At 47.7% G+C, this 23,045-nt stretch overlaps 1 protein-coding gene across 3 annotated transcripts in view; it reads right to left on the reverse strand.

Moving 5' to 3' along the window:
• ARHGEF37 (Rho guanine nucleotide exchange factor 37) overlaps positions 1-22,770 on the reverse strand; it is a 233,486-nt gene extending 210,716 nt beyond the window's left edge. Inside the window, exon 1 of one of the 3 annotated variants that reach the window (XM_073575190.1) lies at positions 22,690-22,770. In XM_073575190.1, coding sequence (XP_073431291.1) covers positions 22,690-22,739 — 50 coding nt within the window. In that variant the 5' untranslated portion in view covers positions 22,740-22,770. Of the gene's footprint in view, positions 1-3,997; positions 4,263-4,327; positions 4,494-22,689 lie in introns of those variants that run through there. The other 2 variants (XM_073575193.1, XM_073575192.1) reach the window with 2 other exon arrangements.
• Positions 22,771-23,045: the final 275 nt, after the last annotated feature.

The raw sequence follows: 23,045 nt of genomic DNA on the forward strand, positions 1-23,045 counted from the left end.
AGGGGCAGAATGGAGACACAGGGGCAGAATGGAGACACAGGGGCAGAATGGAGACACAGGGGCAGAATGGAGACACAGGGGCAGGATGGAGACACAGGGGCAGGATGGAGACACAGGGGCAGGATGGAGACACAGGGGCAGGATGTAAAAACATGGTGCAGGATGGAGACACAGGGGCAGAATGGAGACACAGGGGCAGAATGGAGACACAGGGGCAGAATGGAGACACAGGGGCAGAATGGAGACACAGGGGCAGAATGGAGACACAGGGGCAGAATGGAGACACAGGGGCAGAATGGAGACACAGGGGCAGAATGGAGACACAGGGGCAGAATGGAGACACAGGGGCAGAATGGAGACACAGGGGCAGAATGGAGACACAGGGGCAGAATGGAGACACAGGGGCAGAATGGAGACACAGGGGCAGGATGGAGACACAGGGGCAGGATGGAGACACAGGGGCAGGATGGAGACACAGGGGCAGGATGGAGACACAGGGGCAGGATGGAGACACAGGGGCAGGATGGAGACACAGGGGCAGGATGGAGACACAGGGGCAGGATGGAGACACAGGGGCAGGATGGAGACCGATGGGGCAGGATGGAGACCGATGGGGCAGGATGGAGACAGATGGGGCAGGAAGGAGACAGATGGGGCAGGATCATGGGGCAGGAAGGAGACACATGGTGCAGGATCATGGTGCAGGATTATGGGCAGGTTGGATACAATGGAGACAGATGGGGCAGGATCACGGGACAGAATTAAGGGATATTATTACTACAGTGATGTATTTATTTTATTTTTTTGAGGGTACTGTTTTAAATGGGGGGGCGGTCCTGTTACTGTGCAAAGCGACACTATGTCCCCATTTTTTCATCATCTGGTGTAGTATAGAAGTTGGGAAAAAAATAAGCAATGTATTCTGCAAGCGGAGCTCTAGATAACTGTTATTTCCTGCAGATATGAGCCCTGGCTGGAAGATGTCATGGCGGTCTGTGCTGGATGAAGATGAAAAGTGAAGCTGAAGGACTTCACCTAGAGACGTCACTGGTGAGTCAGTATGTTACCTGTACACTTAAACTATACACTATATACAGAGTTCCTGTGTACAGTGTCACCAGTGATCACTGTATTACCTGTACACTGGCACTCTATACAGAGCTCCTGTGTATAATGTCACTGGTGATCACTGTATTACCTGTACATTAGCACTATATACAGAGGTCCTGTGTACAATGTCACCAGTGATCACTGTATTACCTGTACCCTGACACTATATCCCTGGGGCCAATTTTTTTAAATTCTGACCAATGTCACTTTATATGGTGACAACTCAGGAACGCTTCAACAAATCCCATTGATTGAGATTATTTTTTCGCGGCACATTATAATTTATGTTAATGGTAAATACAGGTGGATATGTTTTGTGTTTATTTATAAAAATTTCAGAAACTTGACAAAAATGTAAAAAAAATTGCAATTTTCAAACTTTGAATGATTATCCCTTTAATCCAGATAGTCATACCACACAAAAACATTAATAAATAACATTTCCCTCATGTCTGCCTTACATCAGCACCATTTTTAAAATGCTAATTTATTTTGTTAGCCTTTTAGGAGGTTTCAAAATGTAGCAGTAATTTTTCGTTTTTTCAAGGAAATTTACGAAATGTATTTTTTGAGGGATCTATCCAGGTTTGAAGTGACTTTGTGGGTACTATATATTGGAAAACCCCAAAAGTGATACCATTTTAAAAACAGCACCTCTCAATATATTGAAAACTGCTGTCAAGAGAGTTTATTAACCCTTTAGGTAATTTTCAGGAATTAATGCAAAGTGGTATAGCTGGAATGAAAAAGTGTTTGTTTACCATCTAAATGTCGTTAACTTCTGAACTGACCGCTTTAGCAGGGAAACTCTAAGGCTATGTGCCCACGTTGCAGAAATGCTGCGGAATTGTCTGCAGCATTTCTGCAACTCCCCGCCGCGGGTAAAACGCATGCTGAATTCGCATGCGTTTTCCCACAAAACACAAGGGTTTTGCAAGCGTTTTTAGCTTGCATAATGCTATCGCTTTTCCAAGCGATTTGAAGCATCGCTTGGAAAAGTGATTGACAGGTTGGTCACACTTGTCAAGCATAGTGCTTGACAAGTGTTACCAACCTTTTACTATTGAGGCCGCCTATGCAGCATCAAGAGTAAAAGATAGAATGTTAAAAATAATATAAAAAAAAAAAACAAAAAACAGAGAGATATACTTAACCTCTGTCGGCCCCCGGAGTCCTCCCGGCCCTCATGGCGCTGCCAGCAACTTCCATTCCCAGGGATGCATTACATGAATGACCTCTGATGACGGCGCCATGAGGGCCGGGAGGACTCCGGGGGCCGACAGAGGGTGAGTATATCCCTATTTTTTATTTTAATTCTATTTTTACAGGAATATGGTATCCAGGGCATGGAGGAGAGTCTCCTCTCCTCCAGACCCTGGGTACTATCCGCACATGAAGCGCTCACTTTATGCATGGCGGGCATAGCCACATGCGTAAAGTGAGCGTTTCAATGCAATCCTATGGTGGCGGAATCGCCGCAATTCTGCAAAAATAATGGACATGCTGCAGATTTTACCGCTACGATTCTGCAGCAGAAAAATCCGCAGCATTGGCACAGTAACTGTGAAATCCCATAGGATTGAATGGGGAAGCGTTTTACTAGCGTTTTTTAAGCGTTTCTGCAGTGGCAAAAATGCGCGAAAACGCTTAAGAAACGCAACGTCGGCACACAGCCTAAGGCCGCTATTTGGCCATGAACTGCTATGGCAAACATTAGGACCACGTAATCATGATCTCGGTGTGTCAATTAGATTAAGGCGGAAGCCCCTACAATCTATTAACCATTTATTTGATGTAGTCACTTTTGACAGCAGCAACTAAGGAGTTAAACAGATATGGATGGTGCCAATACTGATAGTTTGTGATAAAGCAAGTTGTCAGCTATAGTGTACAGTTGACAGCTGCTGGATTGTCACCTGTATCGGGATGATATTCTCTTATATCTCAGGTCAGTAAAAAGACGTATTGGCTGTCATTAAGGGGATATACAGAGCTACTGTGTATAATGTCACCGGTGATAATTGTATTACCTGTACACAGAAACCGCAAACTAAGTACAGATGTCGTGTATAATGGCACTTATGTTGATAGTATTGAGTTTTTTTTATTAATGATTAGTATTGTAGTATTCAGTCACCATGTGGTGGTAATATGTGGTCTGGTCATGGTGTGGCAGTATTTGTTCCCTGTATGTGATATTATTGGTCACCATGTGGTGGTAATATGTGGTCTGGTCATGGTGTGGTGGTATTTGTTCCTTGTATGTGCTATTATTCCGTCACTGCGGTGGTAATATGTGATCTGGATATGGTGTGATAGTATCCGGTCACTGTGGTGGTAATATGTGGTCTGGACATGGTGTGGCGGTATCTGTTCCTTGTATATGGTATTAGAGGTCACTATGTGGCGGTAATATTGTGTCTGGTCATGGTGCGGTGGTGTGTGTCCCTTTGGATGTGATATTATCGGTCATTTTAAAAATTGAAAAATAAATAAAAATGTACCTAAATTGTATTGCATATTTTAACAAATGTAATAGGTTAGAGTAGAGTAGGGCCCAGCTGAAAGAGTCTACCTTGTCATGGTGGCAAATTAAAAAAATCTCTTGGGCAAAACAAAAGCTGCTGGTTATATGTGTGATCTGGTGATGGGAACTGTTAATGAGTGATTGGTGAGAAGTGGAGTTTTCCCATGAGAGAGCGGTGGGACTGTGGACAGTATGGGGTCCTGAAATTCCTAGTGGCAGCCCTGGCTGTCATGGTCAGGTCAGTGGTAGGAGTATAACATCCTAGTACTACATTACCATGCTAGTAGAAACTGAAAGAAAAGGGCGCAATCGGGTCTTACCCGAGAAAAATAAAGATATAAGACAATGATTTATACTCACCCTCTGCAGGAGAGTACCATGCTGTCAGTCTTCGCCACCTGTTCTCTGACCTGGGGAATGCATCACCCACGTGTTCCTTGCTCTAATCCTGCCGGACAGGTTTGCTGGCTACACAGACATTCTGTACTGGCCACACTGCTCCTACATTACCTGCTCTGTCATTAATCATTAGTATCCATCTACGGGCTATGCCTTACAAGACCAGCGATCAGGTCAGAAGGCGCAGTGCACCTGTTCTCCATGACACAGCACAGGCTCCCAGCTATGACAGCAGTAACCAGAGCACAGGCAGGCTCCCAGACTATAGGCAGCGTGCACACAGCGCCTTACCTCCATCCAGCTGCCTGCAGAGGGCTGAGCAATGCCGGCCTTACTCCAGCTATCCGGGACGGTTAATGATAAACCCGATGCCATAGCAGCTGATCCGTGCAGCAGCAGGGACTGCCTCCCTGGCATTGTGAGCAGAGTGCTGTTGCCATTCCTGTGCTGAGGGAGGGGCAGCCCTGATCAGCTGCCAGCAGGAGAGCCAGCAGTTATGTAACCTGAGAGACTGACCGTGTACACATCACTGGCAGGGTCAGTATAAATCAGCTCACCCTAATACTACAGCCCGTAGTCTACAGGGAGGGTAATGGAGCAGTGCACTTTACTCTTCAGATCTGCATTGCACTATGTCTGCCAGACAGTGGGCTCAGAGTATATAATTTGTATGATCAGCCAGAAAGAGAGATCAAGGCATCATTCAGCCACAATCTATATAGTATTGCGCTGACATGCGCCTGCACAGTACAGCCTGCGATCTGCTGCTCTTGTATGGCCATGTGTTGTATTATTCTTCGCGCCTTCTATGTTACGCTGTAAGTCATTGATGGGCCACATTCATTATAGCATTTGCGCCCTTTTGTGTCTGTTTTGCCTGCTTTAAATTTGCACCAAATTCTTTCAAATTTATTTGATTCACTTGCTTTTTTGGTGGGGTTTTTTTTTTTTTTTTTTTTTTTTTATGATCGCTGTTGTTAGCAAGGTTTGGGGTTTCCACATGTTTTTGTCTGATAAATTGTGACTTTTTAAAGTTCTTTAGTCCCCCCCCAGATTCCACCACTACCGGAATGGTTCTATGCGTGGCATAAAGTTTAGCCAAATGTTGCAGCATTTTAGTGGAACAAGGCTCGGATTCATCATTTGTATTATTTTGAAGTCAGATTTCTTTTTCTTTTTTCTTTGCAAAAATGGCAACAGATACCACCAGATTCTTCAAAACGGCACATGCGATTGAAAATTTTTCTCTCTTTCGTCTCATTGAGGACAGAGGAACCGTGGGTGTGTGCTGCTGTCAATAACAAGTTGACACTATGCATGAAAAAAATGTTAACTCCGCCTCCAACCGGCTGTAGGACAATCAGTTTTGCTTAGTGTCAGCAGGAGGTGGACAGAGGTCTCTCGCAGACCCATGCCTACCTCAATGTGCGTTGTTCCTTTTCAGGTAACTGTGGGAGGAACGGCCCCCGTCGAGTGTCCGGGCCGGAACCAAGGGAGCCGTCATCCAGGTTCCAGGGGAGACTGTCCCCGGGGGGCAGAATTCGGGGACGGACCATTGTGACAGACAGATGGGCTGGGGAAGGGACCAGTATAAAGGAGGCGGGGAATTCCAGGGACGATGAGTCAGCAGACCGACACAGGGACAGCTGGAGATGGTGGGAGTGGCTGAAAGCGAGGGCGACTCACCAGTACTAGGGAGGACACTCACCGAGGACTCCAGAAGGACGGTACCGAGGCGATTATCCAGGACTTGCTGCCCCGCTCCAGCCCGTGGCCACTGTGGCCCCAGTTCGACCCACGGCCGCGGCCTACCCGTGGTCACCCGCGGCCACTGCCATCTCGTTCCAGCCCGCGGCTGCGGCCTGCTCCCCGCCACCTGCAGCCGCCCTGTTCTCACCAGTGGCCGCAGCAAGTAAAGTACCGCCGGCGGCCACCACTGTCCTGCTCCGGTCTGCAGCAGGGGCCGAGCCTCTGCTGACCGCGGACTCCCCATCGCAGCCATTAGCTGCACAGGTGGCCTGTCATTCGTCACCACACTTCGCTGTCGCTTGCCCCAGGCCAGGGGTTGCGGCCCAACCGTCCAAGGACTCCGCTGGAGCCTGTGGGGCTCCGGTGTCAACAGCGCGCCGGAGTGCGCGAAGACTTCGTCTTCGCCTCAGCAACTGGGCCCAGCAACTACTACGCCGAAAGACCACCAACCTGAACGACGAGGGACGTCTGGACGGCTAAGTTGACTTTATAATTAAGGACCCATAGTCGGCCATACCACGGCCCTATAGTGACCGGCTGTTGCCGGAAGAAGTCGTGTTCTACCGTTTGTGTGTGCTTTGTGAGGTAGCGCTGTCATGTAAGTAAGGGGTTCTCGCTTGCAGCGATCGAAAAACACATCCGGCACAGGATTTTCCAATAAATCATAGTCTATGAGGTTTATTCATCCTTCATAAACTTCCAGCAGCAATATACACAGCATTACAGGAGAGCGTCCATTATACAGGCTATTTAGCCCCAGGGTTATCTCACCCACGTCAGGGTTCCCATATGGCCGTTTCTCCAGGCCGCAGAAGTCCACTCACTCCTCAGGGACTCTCAGATAATGGCCGCCATTACACACACAGCCGCTCCACAGGCTGCTGTTAGTGAGGAGATCCTTCTCCTCACGGGACCTTCCAAACTGGACCAATCAGGTCCCAGCATTCACTCCATGTGACCTAACCTGGCCACATTATATGGTCCATAGCCACGCCCACCGGGTCACATGACTATGACCTCACCACAGGTCCTTCACACAGACATATATACTTTACAATAGCATTCATAAACATACATATGTCTCTATCTCAAGGTCACCCACCTTGAGATACATAATGGCTCTTCAACCACTCACACTCTTGGGACATCCACACAGCGCCCCCTCGTGGACAGTGGTCATTACACCACATACCTCCCCCCTATGTTCAAACTTGTGGGGTTGAACACACAACATCACACCAGGGTCTCGAGACCGGGCACGTATTGCACCTTGCCCCACAGGTCGAGAGAACTGTCTCCATTTGTCATACGGCCTCATCTCTACATTAGGCCTCCCCCGCCCCCAGCGGTCATAATACCGGTCATTGTCTTTGACCCTCCAGTCACGGTCTGTCTGCATCATCAGACACTGTTTAGTCACCACACTGTTACAGTGCCCCTTGTCACCTGATCTTTCTCTCATTGACCGTCTCTCTCGGTTGGTGCGGTCATAAGTCTTAGTCGATCCTGCTGTCTGGCACGAGTCTGACTCAGTCAAAGTCTCACAGGAACTACAGCCCTTCAACCTCGTACGGTCTGTTGAATTGCCACTCGCTGACATTCTTCGGCCATCTGCCATGTCACTTCTTGGCGGTACCCCTGGGGTCCTTACATCTTGGTTTGAAGGCGGCTGCCACCTGGTATTCCGCACTTCTTTATTAATCCGCTGGCGGTCCAGCTTCAACTGTTCAATCTCTTGCAGGTACCCCACTCTATACTCCAAGAGCAATTGAAAGTTCCTCAGGCTTTCCATGGAGCCAACCACCATCATGGGAATCCTTCCCACTTCAGACACCTGGTCTTCGTCATCAGGAGGGATCCTCACCCTCACCACACCGGAGACATTCACAAGGTCCTGCATCACCTTCCCGGACCTTCCAATGATTCTCCCAATCAGAGCTTTGGGTACCGGAACCACATCTTTCCTCAAACCCAACCGATCCATAGCCTCTCTTGCTATCTCTAGGCGTCGAGCAGCCTTCATATTACTCCGCCTAACCAATTGTTTGACACGTAGACACTGCAAATGCATCTCTTTCAGGACAGCTACTCGGTTTGATGTGTTTTCCCTAGCTGATACTATCACCAACTGCCGAGTCTCAGGTGCCCAGTGCACCTTACACGCTTTGACCGCCTCTTTGAAAGCCTCATGCACACCTTCCTCAGCACATGCTTCTTGCATGTCTTCTGGTACATCAATTACAACCTTGAAGGTCGTGGACTTGCTCTCATCCTGGACAGATGGCTCTGGGTTCCACACGGACACTTCCCTCAAGATATATGTCATGACCGGATGACTGTCTTGTGCAGCTCTTGGCTCACCATCTTCCTGAAATTTACAGTCTTCAGGACCCTTTTCCAAGATGGGCTTTGGCAGTTCTGCCTTGCTATCAGTCGGGCAAGGCCGCTGTACATCTTCGCCCCTCCACTTCTCCTGCAGAAGACCTTTTACTACTCCACTGAGTTCTTGCAGAACTTTATCTTTCTCCTCTGCCAGGTAGCGACGCTCATCCTCTCTCCTGAGAATCTCCTGTTGATGCTTCTCTTGGGCCTCTCTGAGCACCTCCATATCTTCCAACAGGGTCTTGTTCATGGTTTTACACGCTGACAGGTGACCTCTGAGCTCAGAGACTTCCTGCTCCAGCTCATCCACTCTGTGCTCAGCTGCTTGCCTTAGGACTCTTTCCCGTTCGACATGTTCTGTTACAGTCTCCTTTATCAGCTGTATCTCACGATCCTTCTCTCTTTTGTCCATCACGTGTCTCACTACTACCTCTTTAATAATATCGTTAAAGGGTACCACTGGGTCAGTCACCCCAGTCGAGTGTACTCTCCAGTTACCGTCCAGCACCAATGTGTCTAGTCCAGTCGTCTCATCTCCCAGCCCACCATCTGTCTTATCACGAGACGTCAGGTCCGTCACTTGGGCAGATGTACTTCTTCCTCTGGTCAGTTCTACCTCTGACCTGTCCATGTCAGGAGCCGTCACTGTCTCAGTGTCCGCTTGCCCCACAGTCGAAGCATCTCCATCGTCAGACCAAACGTCATCAAACAAAAGAAAGTCCCGGCCCCTCTCCCAGGCATAGACTGTCCCGTGGTATTCCTCTACCTTGGCACTCACCACCTTTGGTCCCCTCAAACACTACTCTGTCTACTGCGTAGTTCACCGTGACCCCGTGTTTACAGCAAACCCTGATGTTTTTCTCGGTCAGAGAGAAAACGAGAGGAGTTCCTGTCAGAGTCACCTGACTCTCTGAGTCCAGCCGACCAAAGGCTCCTTCCCGGTGCAGCATCACTGTACACATCTGTGGCCCATCATTACTACCTGGAAAGGATATTCCACATTCTGAAAAAGACCTGCACATACACTGCGGTACTCCAGACATACCTACTGAGTCACCCAGTGCTGTCACTTCTTCACACTTGGCCACTTTCTGGACCACCACCCCACTTTGGGTTGCCACTCCAATTTGGGTCACCGCCCCCTTTTGGGACCCCACCCCTTTTTGGGTTACTACTCCAATTTGGGTCACCGCCCCCTTTTGTGACTCCACCCCTTTTTGGGTTACCACTCCAATTTGTGTCACCGCCCCCTTTTGGGTTACCACTCCAATTTGGGTCACCGCCCCCTTTTGGGACTTCCCCATGTCCGTCCTGCAGAACCTCTTAGGCCACAGTTCACACAGTACAGTTTGTCTTTTAACGATACCACACAAGTCTTTGCTGGCACCACCACAGCTCCTGCTGTCACTGATCACCGGCACCTCCGGCTGCTGTTCACACACACACAGCGGCTGGTGTCACTGCAGCTCCTGCTGCGCCATCTTCGTGGACCCGCCGATCCACCGGAAGCCGCTTGTCACCTTCGTAACCCCGCCGGGTTACTGGAAGCCGCTTGTCACCCTCAAAGATAAAAAAAACAAAACACAAAAGCGCACCCATAGGGCCTTACCAGTGCAGGTATAATGGTATAATGACATAATACAGGGTACTCACCCTTAATAGTTGTGTAAAGCCACAACTACTGTACCCGCTTAGTCACATGCAATAAAGCTGCAGCAGGATGGTGTAGACAGACAGCGTCTGCTACCAATGCTCCCAGGGCAGATCCCTTAAAGAAAACACCAGGTCCTTGTGCTGCGAGACCTTCGTGACCCCACTGAGCCACAGCAAGCACCTTCAGGTTTTGCAGAGGAAAAGAAAAAAAAAAAGAAAAAAAACACATGCACAGTCTCTCACATGTCCTGTTCGTGTGCCACTCAGGACGTACCGTCTCCACCTGAGACCGTCCACCACACAGGGCACACCGGGTGCTATTCAGGGAGCCGACCCTCCTCCCAGGGTCTCCCAACACACCGGCCTCACCAGGTCCAGGGGCTCAGCGGGTGCTATTCAGGACATCTGTCTCGGCCTGAGACTGCCCAACACTTAAGCCTCACCAGGTCCAAGGTCCTACCATGTGCTCCAGGGCTCTTCCCAACACTGACCCTCCAGGACCTTGCTCACTGAACCCTCCAGGAACACAGTCTTTACCACTGACCCAGGTCAGTAAAACACTTTTTTTTTTTTTTTTTCTCTTTCTTTCCCGACCGGCACCTGCTGGCCGCGCAGGTTCTCGGACCTCTCTACCGCAGAGGTATCCTATAAGTCTTTGCCACTGACTCCTGTCAGCACATCACATGGCTTTAAGACCGTCAGCCCTCCTGGCTCAGCGTTGCCCCCAGCAACCGAATCTGCAGTCCTTTTCCGTTGCCCCTAGCAACAAGGCTACAATATTGCCCTTTGCTTTCTCCACTATATGTGAGGTAGCGCTGTCATGTAAGTAAGGGGTTCTCGCTTGCAGCGATCGAAAAACACATCCGGCACAGGATTTTCCAATAAATCATAGTCTATGAGGTTTATTCATCCTTCATAAACCTCCAGCAGCAATATACACAGCATTACAGGAGAGCGTCCATTATACAGGCTATTTAGCCCCAGGGTTATCTCACCCACGTCAGGGTTCCCATATGGCTGTTTCTCCAGGCCGCAGAAGTCCACTCACTCCTCAGGGACTCTCAGATACTGGCCGCCATTACACACACAGCCGCTCCACAGGCTGCTGTTAGTGAGGAGATCCTTCTCACGGGACCTTCCAAACTGGACCAATCAGGTCCCAGCATTCACTCCATGTGACCTAACCTGGCCACATTATATGGTCCATAGCCACGCCCACCGGGTCACATGACTATGACCTCACCACAGGTCCTTCACACAGACATATATACTTTACAATAGCATTCATAAACATACATATGTCTCTATCTCAAGGTCACCCACCTTGAGATACATAATGGCTCTTCAACCACTCACACTCTTGGGACATCCACACAGCGCCCCCTCGTGGACACAGTGGTCATTACACCACATCTTGTATAGAACCCCTGCGAGGGCAACCCGTGTTACCCGTTTGGTGATCAGGCCGGGACTGAGGAAAGTTCCCTCTAGTCTTATAAAGTGTTATTATAGAAAGCACCTAATTGTCTCGTGACTCGTCACTGCATCCTGCGTACCTGCAAACACCACATAACCATGGAGGTATACAGTGTAGATCAGTTACATCTGTGTTCCCACACCGGGATCATGAGTACGTTGTGTACTGCCACCCCGTATCCTCTTGAATACTGCGGGCAGGACCCTATCCCCTAACATAGGACTTGTGTTCAGGTGGAAGCTCCTGGTCCTGACCTTCGTCTCCCATCACTCGCCCACCAGAGCCTGATGATCAAGAGAGATGCACTGCAGAAAAGGTTTGGGACAGCAATCTTTTCATGCAGGTAAACCGACCCCTGTTATGGGGTAAACTGGAGGTAAAAGGCTGCAGCGTTGTATGATCTGCTCACCAGCCGCTCTGGCTGAATGTGACCGCTGTAATCAGCACTCGGGCTTGCAGCCCATGGTTCTATACTTAGTTTAAGAGCCAACACTTACTTTCAAGCCCGCGGTGCAGCACGTTTCCAGCCTCCTCCCGTGGCAGCGTTATGGCCCTGGGCTCCAGCAGGAGCCTAGCATGGCCGACGCCGGATTCCGGCTCCCGGCGGGCTCCGCCCCCCAGGTTCCTCTTCCTGTACCTGCGCCATCTTGGTGCTCCAGGAGGCCAGAGCAGGGCCCCACCCACGACTTCCGGGCGGGGATTTCATAAGGCTTCTAGGCAGCGGCAGGGCTGTTCACCTCTCTCTCTCTCATCAGCCTTCGGGTGGAAGCTGCGGCGTGGACACAGGTCGGGGGTATGTGAGTACCGCACTACAGGTTGCTCTCTCACTCTGCTCTCTACCCCCGACGGTCGGCACCAGGTAAAACCTGTCAGTATGCCCAAAGGAGAGCAGTCCCGCTCCTCCTCCTCATCCGCTTCAGTGACCTTGGTCAAATATTTTGTATGTACCAAATGCAAAGTCAGGCTTCCTTCAGGTCAGTCCTCACCACTCTGCTCAGATTGCAGCAGACCTATGGTGTCACCTACGCTAGAGAGCAGGTGCAGCCCCCCCGCTTTGCCGGTCAGAGCTCCCACATTACCCCTGGAGCAGGAGGAAAAAGGTTTAGAAAGGACCACCAACCCAGGTCCCCTTCTCAGTCCATCTCACTGCCAGAATTCCTCTTGCCGTCTGCCTCCTCCCAGTCCTCATCCCCGGAATCAGGTGAGGCATTATCAGAGACACACTCAGAGGAAGGTTCTGAGTACGGACCAGAACAGTCCCAGGTCAAGGATATGGTTCAGGGCCTCATTGCCGCAGTCAATGAGACTTTTAACATTGATGACACCACATCAAAACCTAATGATCAGGTTTTTTCATTTAGGCGTCATAAGTCCCCCTCTAGGGTCTTCGCCTCCCACAAGGATTTTGAGGAAGTGTTGGCCAGGGAAAGGGAAAACCCAGCCAGGCAGTTTCAGAGAGGGAATCGTTTTGGGATTCTATATCCCTTCCCTCCAGATCTCACCACCAACTGGACCGCCTCCCCTTCGGTGGACCCACCAGTGTCCAGACTCGCTACCAATACAGTCCTTCCACTCGCCAGTGGGGCAGCCCTAAGAGATCCCAATGATAGGAGGATAGAATCCCTGGCAAAATCCACCTTTGAGGCAGCAGCTGCTACATTGTGTCCAGCCTTCACCTCAGCCTGGGTAGCTAAGTCTGTTACAGAATGGGCCAAACAGCTTAGACAGGGCATATTGGCTGGGGCACCACCAGTGGAACTGGCGGAATTCGCAGATCAAAAGTCTCATGCCGGGAGGTATATGGTATCAGCAGCCCTGGATGCTGCGTCTTACGCAGTTCAAGCATCCAGTAACATGGTAGCTGTCAGGCGGACGGTCTGGCTAAAGGCTTGGCAGGCTGATTTGTCCTCAAAGAAATCACTGACCAATCTGCCGTTTCAGGGCACCCGCCTCTTTGGGTCAATGTTAGATCAAATCACTAAGGATGCAATGGGGGGGTACAAGCTCCCTCAGGCCAAACCTCGTCGATATGTTTTCAAACGTAGGGCTCAGCCCTTTCGCCATACCCCAGTGACAGGCACTTATGCTCAGGGCCCGCAGACGTCGCAAGCACCAAGAGATAGGAGGAAGGTATCATTTCGGGCCACCCCGTGAAGGCATTCCCGCAGTTCCAACAGCAGAGCTACCAGGTCAGGGCCGGGCAGAGCCACTTCAGCCTGACACCAGCAGGGAGTCCAACTCCCTTCCCAGTACCTCTCCCAGACTAGGAGGCCGCCTTCTCCTCTTCAGAGATGTCTGGCAGAATTCAGTAGAGGATATCTGGGTAAAGGAGGCAGTATCAACAGGATGCAAGATAGGCTTCAACGCGCTTCCGTGAGAGCGCTTCTTTCTATCGCAGCCACCAATAGACGCTGCTATGGCTCTAGGGTTTTTTTGTGGCAATCGACTCTCTCCTCAACGCAGGAGTAATTGTCTCCATTCCCGAGCAGGAACGTTTTACCGGCTTTTACTCAAACCTGTTTGTGATACCAAAAAAGGATGGCTCAGTTCGCCCCATACTAGACCTCAAAAGGCTAAACAGATGGGTCCGTTTACGCCATTTCAGGATGGAATCGATTCGATCGGTAATTACATCTATGGAGGATCAGGAATTCTTATGTTCCATAGATATCCGGGACGCCTACCTACACATCCCCATTTTTCAGGGCATCAGAAGTTTCTGCGTTTTGCTGTCCAAAAGCAGCATTTCCAGTTTGTGGCCCTGCCATTTGGGCTGGCAACAGCCCCCAGAATTTTTACAAAGATGGCAGCAATGGTAGCTATATTAAGGGTCAGAGGCATAATATTGGTACCATATCTCGACGATATTCTCGTCAAGGCGCCCTCCTTCGCTCAGGCCCAGGAAAATCTAGCGGTAGTTTTAAACACGCTCTCCCGGTTTGGTTGGATTATAAACGGAGAAATCCCACCCAAAGCCAACACAATGCCTAGAATTCTTAGGAATGGTAATTGACATCCGCCGCTCAAGGGTCTTTCTCCCAGAAAGAAAGTGGATTACCCTCCAGCAGGGAATTCGCTCTCTGTTGAAATTCCGGCTTCTATCCTTTCGCGCTGCCATGAGAGTCCTGGGAAGAATGGTGACAGCTTCATAGGCAATACCCTTTGCCCTGTTCCATTCCAGGATACTGCAGAGGAACAACCTCCTTCAGTGGGACAGGTCCATCTCTTCACTGGATCACCCCTTCCTCTCCTCCATTCAGGCCAGGGAGTCACTCAAGTGGTGGCTGACCTCCCCCTTGTTCATCTGGGACGGCCTTTTCCCCCTGCCCTGTCCACTGGCAGGTAGTAACTACAGATGCCAGTCTCCTGGGCTGGGGTACGGTATTCTGCCACCTGACTGTCTATGGACGATGGTCGAGGCAAGAATCCTCACTATCAATCAACATTCTAGAACTGAGGGCAGTCTTTCTAGCACTTCTACATTGGGAAAGATACCTTAACAACCAGCTAGTCTGGATTCAAACGGACAACGCCACGGTGGTGGCATACATCAATCACCAAGGGGGAACCAGAAGTCCCCGGGCACTGGCCGAGGTATCCAGAATCTTCAACTGGGCAGAAACCGCAATTTCGGCAGTTTACATTCCTGACACAGATAACACGGCCGCCGACTTCCTCAGTTGGGAGGGGCTCGCGGCAGGGAAATGGTCCTTACAACAGGAAGTGTTCCGTCAGATATGCCAGCTATGGAGGACTCCAGATGTGGACCTCCTGGCATCGCGACAGAACAGAAGGGTCCAACAGTTTGTCACAAGATACCACGATCCTCTAGCAATAGGGGTCGACGCACTGGTCATTCCCTGGACACAGTTCAGACTCCCTGACCTGTTCCCTCCCCTTCCTCTCCTGTCCAAGCTGCTAAAAAAGATCAAGGCGGAAGGGGTGCCGGTCATATTGGTCGCTCCGTACTAGTCCAGGAGGGCCTGGTTCGCAGAAATTATCAATCTTCTCACAGGCACCCCCTGGAGACTCCCCGACAGACCACATCTCCTGGCTCAGGGGCCGTTTTACCAACCGAATTCTCGGTTGCTCAATTTGACGGCATGGCCGTTGAAACCACAATACTGAGAGCAGCTGGTTTTTCTGACCGAGTAATTAATACAATGATCCAGGCAAGGAAGCCTTCCTATTCCAGGGTCTATTACCGAGCCTGGAAGGCCTATTTTGGCTGGTGTGAGTCTAATCACGCCACACCTATGCCCTGTTCCCTGTCATCTGTCCTAGCTTTTCTCCAGGCAGAGTTAGATGGAGGTCTGGCTCTAAGTTCCTTGAAAGGCCAGGTATCTGCTCTCTCTATTTTTCAAAAGAAATTGGCCTCCCGCTTACAGGTTAAGACCTTTCTGCAAGGAGTGGCACATGCGGCCCCTCCTTACAGATCCCCTGTGGCTCCATGAGATCTTAACTTGGTCTTGGAAGCCTTGACAGGTTCACCTTTTGAACCCGTACAGGAAGCTCCCTTGTCTTTGTTGTCCTGGAAGGTGGTATTTCTCATAGCCATCACCTCGATTAGGCTCGTTTCAGAATTAGCGGCATTGTCCTGTCGTCCTCCATTCCTAATTATGCACCAGGACAAGGTTGTTTTGCGGCCTCCTCCTAACTTTCTTCCCAAGGTGGTATCGGCCTTCCATCTGAAAGAGGATATAATCCTTCTGTCATTTTCTCCCGCTCCAACCCATCCTCTGAAGCATTCTTTGAATAAGCTAGACCTGGTCAGGGTGATAAGGATCTATCTGGCCAGGACCACTCCTTTCAGGAAGGCAGACTCGCTCTTTGTTATCCCCAGTGGGGTGAGAAGAGGCCTGCCGGCCTCTAAGGCAACAATTGCCCGCTGGATCAGAATGGCAATTCTGGAAGCCTACCGGGTAAAGGACAGGGTGTCCCCTGCTGGGGTCAAGGTCCATTCAACCCGGGCGGTGGGCGCCTCCTGGGCGGTACACAACAGGGCATCAGCCATTCAGTTGTGCAAGGCTGCCACATGGTCGTCCGTGCATACCTTTTCAAGGTTCTATAAGGTTCATACCTATGCTTCAGCGGACGCCAGCCTAGGTAGAAGAATCTTGCAGGTGGCAGTGGTGAGTTCTCCGACCTGAAGGAAGTTTCTGTCTTTTCCCACCCCAGGGACTGCTTTTGGACATCCCACGGTTCCTGTGTCCCCCAATGAGACGAAAGAGAAACAGGATTTTGGTTGCTTACCGTAAAATCTTTCTCAGAGTCTTCATTGGGGGACACAGTGCCCTCCCATGATTGTATTACATGTAATGAATATATGATGACTTACATGATAATGTCTCCTCCTACTGCTTTTTCACTAACTGATCTCCTACAGCCGGTCGGAGGGGTGTATACTGCGGAGGCGGAGTTAACATTTTTTTCATGCATAGTGTCAACCTCCTAGTGACAGCAGCACACACCCACGGTTCCTGTGTCCCCCAATGAAGACTCTGAGAAACAGATTTTACGGTAAGCAACCAAAATCCTGTTTTGCACAAGACCAAATGGACTTTTTTTGTCTTTAAACTTTTTAAAAGTTATGTAAAAACTACAGGTATGCAAAAAAAAACACAAGAAGGAGGTCTGAGAGAAGGAACATTTGTGCAAAAATTTAGTGTTTTTTTAAAAAGTCGTAATTGATTAAGCAGTCTAAGGCCTCGCTTGCACCACCATATTTTCCTATTTTCCGTCCAACTGCTTTCTGACAAAACATTGAATCGCACATGGACCAATGCAAGACGGACCAAGAGAAAACTCGCAGCATGTCTGAATGTGATCTGATAATCGGATCACATTCGGCTACGCAAGTAAATGAGTCCGTGGAAATCATCAAACTGCACTCAAATGACATCTGAGTGCAGTCCCATTTCCACACACTGACACAATGGAAAAGACGGAGAAATTTCGTTCCCCATCTTCCTTCTCCTAACCTGTGCTAGAATTCTCTCATTGAGTAAAATAGGATGACACTATGCAGACACTCTGATCAAACCATGATAGGAGTCCGATTCTCTCGGATGAGACAATCTATGGCCATCTCACCCTAAAATAAAAAAATCTGAAAATTAACCCTTTCACCCCCAGCCTTTTTTCACCTTCCTGACCATGTCAAATTGTTCAATTCTGACAACAGGCTCTGTGACGTCACCGCTAGTTAATGAGCATTTGCTGGCTGCTTCCATTCATTCCCCAGTAGTTTACAGTCGGAGTGGCTGTATTAGCAGCACTCTGCCTGTAAACTGATTAACTCCCTGAGATGGATTTACGCTGTGGGACTTGACTGAGCTTTGGACAGGTATGGGATATTGTTGGTTTATTATTTTTTTACAGGAGAACAATGGCTTTGATATGGGATTAGGAGTATAATAAAGATTTTAAAACTGTGTAGTGTATTCTTTCATTAAAATTCTTTGTTCTTACTGTGTGTGTGTTTACTTAACCCTTGAATAATTCTAGGATTAATAATGGATAGGTGCCTTATTGATACCTCTCCATTACTAAGTCGGGCTTAGGCTGAGTTCACACGTGACGTTTTTTTCGCGTTTCCGCAGCGGTTTTAACCGCGCGATTTTGCAGCGAAAACGCGAATAAGCATCCCATGCATTCCTATGGGATTCCGCAATGCTGTGCTAATGCTGCGGTTTTTACTGTGGCGGAATCGCTTCGCGGTAAAAACCGCAGCATGCTCATTAATTTGCGGAATCGCAGCGATCCCGCACCCATAGGAATGCATTGTTCCGCTTACTTCCCGCATGTGGCTGTGCACACCATGCGGAAAGTAAGCAGAACAATTGCGGATGGTACCCACGGTCCGGAGGAGAGAAGACTGTCCTCCGGGCTTTGGGTACCATATCCCTGTAAAAAATAGAATTTAAAAATAAAAAATATTGTTATTCTCACCCTCCGACGTCCCGCGCAGTCTTCCCGCCTCTCTCCACGCTCTCGTTCCCAGTAGTCCTTTGCGAAAATGCCTGCGATGGCGTCCGTTCTCGCGGGATCGTGAAGTCTCGCGGTCATTCGCGCGGCGTCATCGCGAATTACCGCGAGACATCGCGATCCCGCGAGAACGGACGTCATCGCGGGCATTTTCGCAAAGGATTACTGGGAACGGCTGCGCGGGACGTCGGAAGGTAAGAATAACACCATTTTTTATTTGTTTTTACATTCTATCTTTTACTACTGATGCCGCATAGGTGGCCTCAGTAGTAAAAAGTTGGTCACACTCGTCAAACACTATGTTTGACGAGTGTGACCAACCTGTCAATCAGTTCTCCAAGCGATGCTACAGATCGCTTGGAAAACGCTAGCATTCTGCAAGCTAAATACGCTTGCAAAATGCTAGTTTTTCCACGGGAAAATTGCGGGAATTTAAAATGCGATTTTCCCGCGGACTGGAATTCCGGAATTCTCACGGTAATTTCCGCGAGAGTTCCGGTACGTGTGCACTTAGCCTTAATGTCACCTTACAATAGCAGGGTGACATTAACCCCGTATTAACCCCACTTGCCACCACTACAGGGCAGTGGGAAGAACCCGACAAAGCTCCAGAATAGGCGCATCTAATAGATGCGCATTTTCTGGGCAGCTGCGGGCTGCTGCTTTTAGGCAGAGGGGCCAAGATCAATGGCCCCTTACCAGCCTGAGAATAGCAGCCCCCAGCTGTGAGTTTTGCTGGGTTGGTTCACAAACAGAGGGGGGACCGCACGTTGGATTTTTATTTATTCATTCTCTCCTGCTCGCTGTTGCCAGCAGAGCAGGAGAGAGAAATGACAGCCGCGTTCAGCACCAGCCACCGAGGAACAGTGCTTACTGTAGCGCTTCTTCCCTGGCGGCTGTTCATGAACACGGAGGACAGTGTGAACTGTTCTCCGTGTGCACGTGTTCAGCACATTTTGCGGACCGTGCGCTCCCACAAACACTGACTTGTTTCCGTTCTTTGCACATGGACACAAGGTCCATGAAAACACGCTGACATATGCATAGACCCATTCATTTCACATGGCCTAGATTCATGCACATGTGCTGCTGTGTTCTTTTTTGTCTATATTATGCAGTTTTCGCAAATTGGCCAATTTGTGCACTAAGAACCTTCATTTTTCATCTATTACTATAAGTGAAAAAAAAAATGTTTGAAAAAAAAATTTTGGGAAAATTTTGAGAAGTTTAATCTAAATTGAATGTTTTTCTGTGTTTTCACATGGCCTAGATTCATGCACATGTGCTGCTGTGTTCTTTTTTGTCATATATATATATATATATATATAATATGTGGAAATTGCCAGTGTAATGGTCAAGTCACTTATTTTAGCCGCTTCATGGCTTTCAAAGCTTAAAGTGGCTAGAAGGAGTGACAAAAGCCAGGAGGACAAAAGGAGTTGGAGGAGTGAGAAAAGTCAGAATATATGTACTGTAATTCATTTTGACATTGCAGTGCATATGTAGAATATATTTAACTTTTTTTTAGCACTTCTTCAGGCTGAATCTACCTGAAAAAGATGTCCTGTGCACATACCCTTAGGTTAACATCCTGTGATGAGTTTTTGGTGCTCTGTATTTTCGCAGCATGAAAAAATCCAGTGTTTTACATTTCTATCAAAGTGGATGGGATTTATTGAAATCTCATGTCCACTGTGCATTTTGTTAACACAGCATAAGCTAACCTGCAGTCCGTGTTTGAAATCCACGTCAATTTCTATTGCGGGTACGCTGAGTTTTATGTGCATATTCTCTCCATATAGCTTCATTGGATACGGAAAATCCACCAGTAAAAAATCCACATGCGTTTTTAGGGTATGTGCACACGTTGTGCATCTGCAGTGGATTTGGCCCTGCGGATCCGCAGCAATTTTCCGAGGGATGCACAGTACCATGTTATCCTATGGAAAACAAAAACGGCTGTGCACATGCTGCGGAAAAGGAATCCACAGGTGTAAAAACGCAGGCTAAATCCACAGGTAAAATGCAGGTCATTTTACCTGCGGATTTTGCAGATTCCGGACGGAAAAATACGCACAGGAATCCGCAACGTGTGCACTAGGGTGACCGGATCTCATATGGGGGGGAAAAAATGTCAGAATCTTGTTCGTCTGGACCCCACAAAGCGATTCCCCTTTCCAGATATTGAGATAGCCAAAATCTGAGCTCGATCAAACGACGTTAACCCGTGCCGCTCGTCGCTCAAAGTTTGAAAAAATCCAAATTGAGGTATTTTAAGATTTAGGTATTTTGCATAGTCTGTTAGACTATAAAGAATGTGACAACAACATTGCAGAAATAGCCCTGACCAAATTTTCGAACCATTTGTGGTATTTGAATGCAGAGTTGGTGGGATTATCGTTTTTTGATCCCACCATTACAGACAATGAAAAGTTGTTAATGGCTAATAAATTGCTCAGTAGCACAGATGAACCATCAGAGCACGCGAACCTACATGAGTTGATAATTTTACATTGTTATCTAATCTATTCTAGAGCTTTTGTTAAAGTAGTTTTTGAAACGTCAGAATATAATGCTCGGCATTTGCTTACAACTTACAGGACATATTGCTTTTGTTCTTCATCTTTTGTCAGAAGGTCGTTAAAGTCGGTTACTTCCTACCTCTTTTAATTTTTCTTTCCTAACTTTTGGATTTACAACCCTAGCGTGCTCTGATGGTTCATCTGTGCTACTGAGCAATTTATTAGCCATTAACAACTTTTCATTGTCTGTAATGGTAGGATCAAAAAACGATAATCACACCAACTCTGCATTCAAATACCACAAATGGTTCGAAAATGTGGTCAGGGCTATTTCTGCAATGTTGTTGTCACATTCTTTATAGTCTAACAGACTATGCAAAATACCTAAATCTTAAAATACCTCAATTTGGATTTTTTCAAACTTTGAGCGACGAGCGGCACGGGTTAACGTCGTTTGATCGAGCTCAAATTTTGACTCTCTCAATATCTGGAAAGGGGAATCGTTTTGTGGGGTCCAGACGGACAAAATTCCGACATCGATTTTTTGCGGTCACCCTAGTGTGCACATACCCTTAGTGTGTTTCTGTTGCGGGAACACACTAAAAGCACGTGATCCATGATGTTTTGTTAAATTCAAATAACAGGAAGTATCAAAAACAAAGCAGCTTTATTTAGAACATGACATAACAAAAAGAGACAAAGACGAAGTGTCAAAACTTAGATAAAAGTTTTTTAAAAATGCACCAAAAAACACAATATAGAAAAACAAATGTAATCTAATTCACCTAATAGGTGCAAACATGAGGCTCAAAATCTGCAACATTAAAAACTCACCAAATGCTCATGGTGAGAAAAAAGCTGTCTGGAAGAAATTCTATCTGCTTTATCATGAAGTCAGAGCGTGAACCAGAAAAATGTATTTCCATGCGCCATGAAACAAGATACTATTTGTATGTAGTTACAGGACTTTCTTTTCAAGCGTCGTATACCATTTAATGACTGCACGCTGTGTGTCGTGCCCTGAGCACAACGAATATATAACTCTACACCTAATACATTTTATTATTCCAGCCCATTACTGAAGTAGGAAAAACGTGTGATTCACAAAAAATTACATTATTTACAAGCCTATAAATGTCACCTGTACGATGCGGTCTATATATGTTAAAGCTAAATAACTATGTATGACATACACAATATAGATGCACTTTCTTAGATAAAAAAATGTTATGCAGTGTATGAATTTTACCTAAACACATCAGAATCAGATCCAAAATGGAAGAAATTACTCATGTAATAGGGATTTTCAGGGCAGGTAGAGTAACTGTAGAAATTTCTCTTTAGCCTGGAAAACCCCTTTAAATTCTCTATAATTCCAGGGTCCTCTACATGTAAAAACAAAAGATACATTACATAACAAGGTACAAAACAAGTCCTACTAAGTACGGCTAAGCATGTGACAGACAGATACAATGGAAGAGTATGATACGGCACTTTCCCTGTTGGATCTGATCCTGGAAAACATGCAGCACAGACCTGCAACTAGGATAAGTGACCACATCCTACCTCACCATTTTCTACATATATTATATGAAAATGAATTTTATATGTCCCTTTTGCCATTTGATTACAGGTATAGCCTAAGGGCGTAGTCAGACGGCAGTGTAAATTGGACTGAGATCAGACCCCTTGGCTCTCCCAACCCGAGTGTAACGGCTTCATGTATTTCTAGCAGTATTCACACTCAAGATGATATAGCTTTGGCCAGTCCGAGCATTGCGGTCAAGATTTATACGGCAGTCTGACTGTGCCCTAATGCTAAGCAATGTATCATCATAGTAAGTGCCTGCACATACATGGTGGCATTTATCCTGGACACTTACCTCCCTCTCATCAGCTTATTCTGGATCTGGACTATTTTGTTTGCAGTCATGATCTACCATAACAGGTTGCTAATGATTCCTGAGGACACTTGTGTATCTGACAAAAGAGGTGACACATTTATTTCTTCCTCATTCTAATGGACTGACACAACTGGCTGAGCTGCATTTTCTGAGCGACTGATGGACAATTTAGGAAGCGCAAATATGGAGGTCAAAGATTAGAAAAAGGACAGGTAAATAGGTATATAGAGGGTTTGTGACATTAGTAATAGAATAAGGCCCCATACTCATTAGACTTACATAGTCAGAACCCGCCAATATCGACAGTCTAATGTATACAGTATAAGTGCCTTCAA

This window comes from Dendrobates tinctorius, unplaced genomic scaffold (assembly GCF_039654945.1).
Source record: "Dendrobates tinctorius isolate UK_male_01 unplaced genomic scaffold, ASM3965494v1 ptg000043l, whole genome shotgun sequence".
In the NCBI taxonomy this organism is placed as follows: domain Eukaryota; kingdom Metazoa; phylum Chordata; class Amphibia; order Anura; family Dendrobatidae; genus Dendrobates; species Dendrobates tinctorius.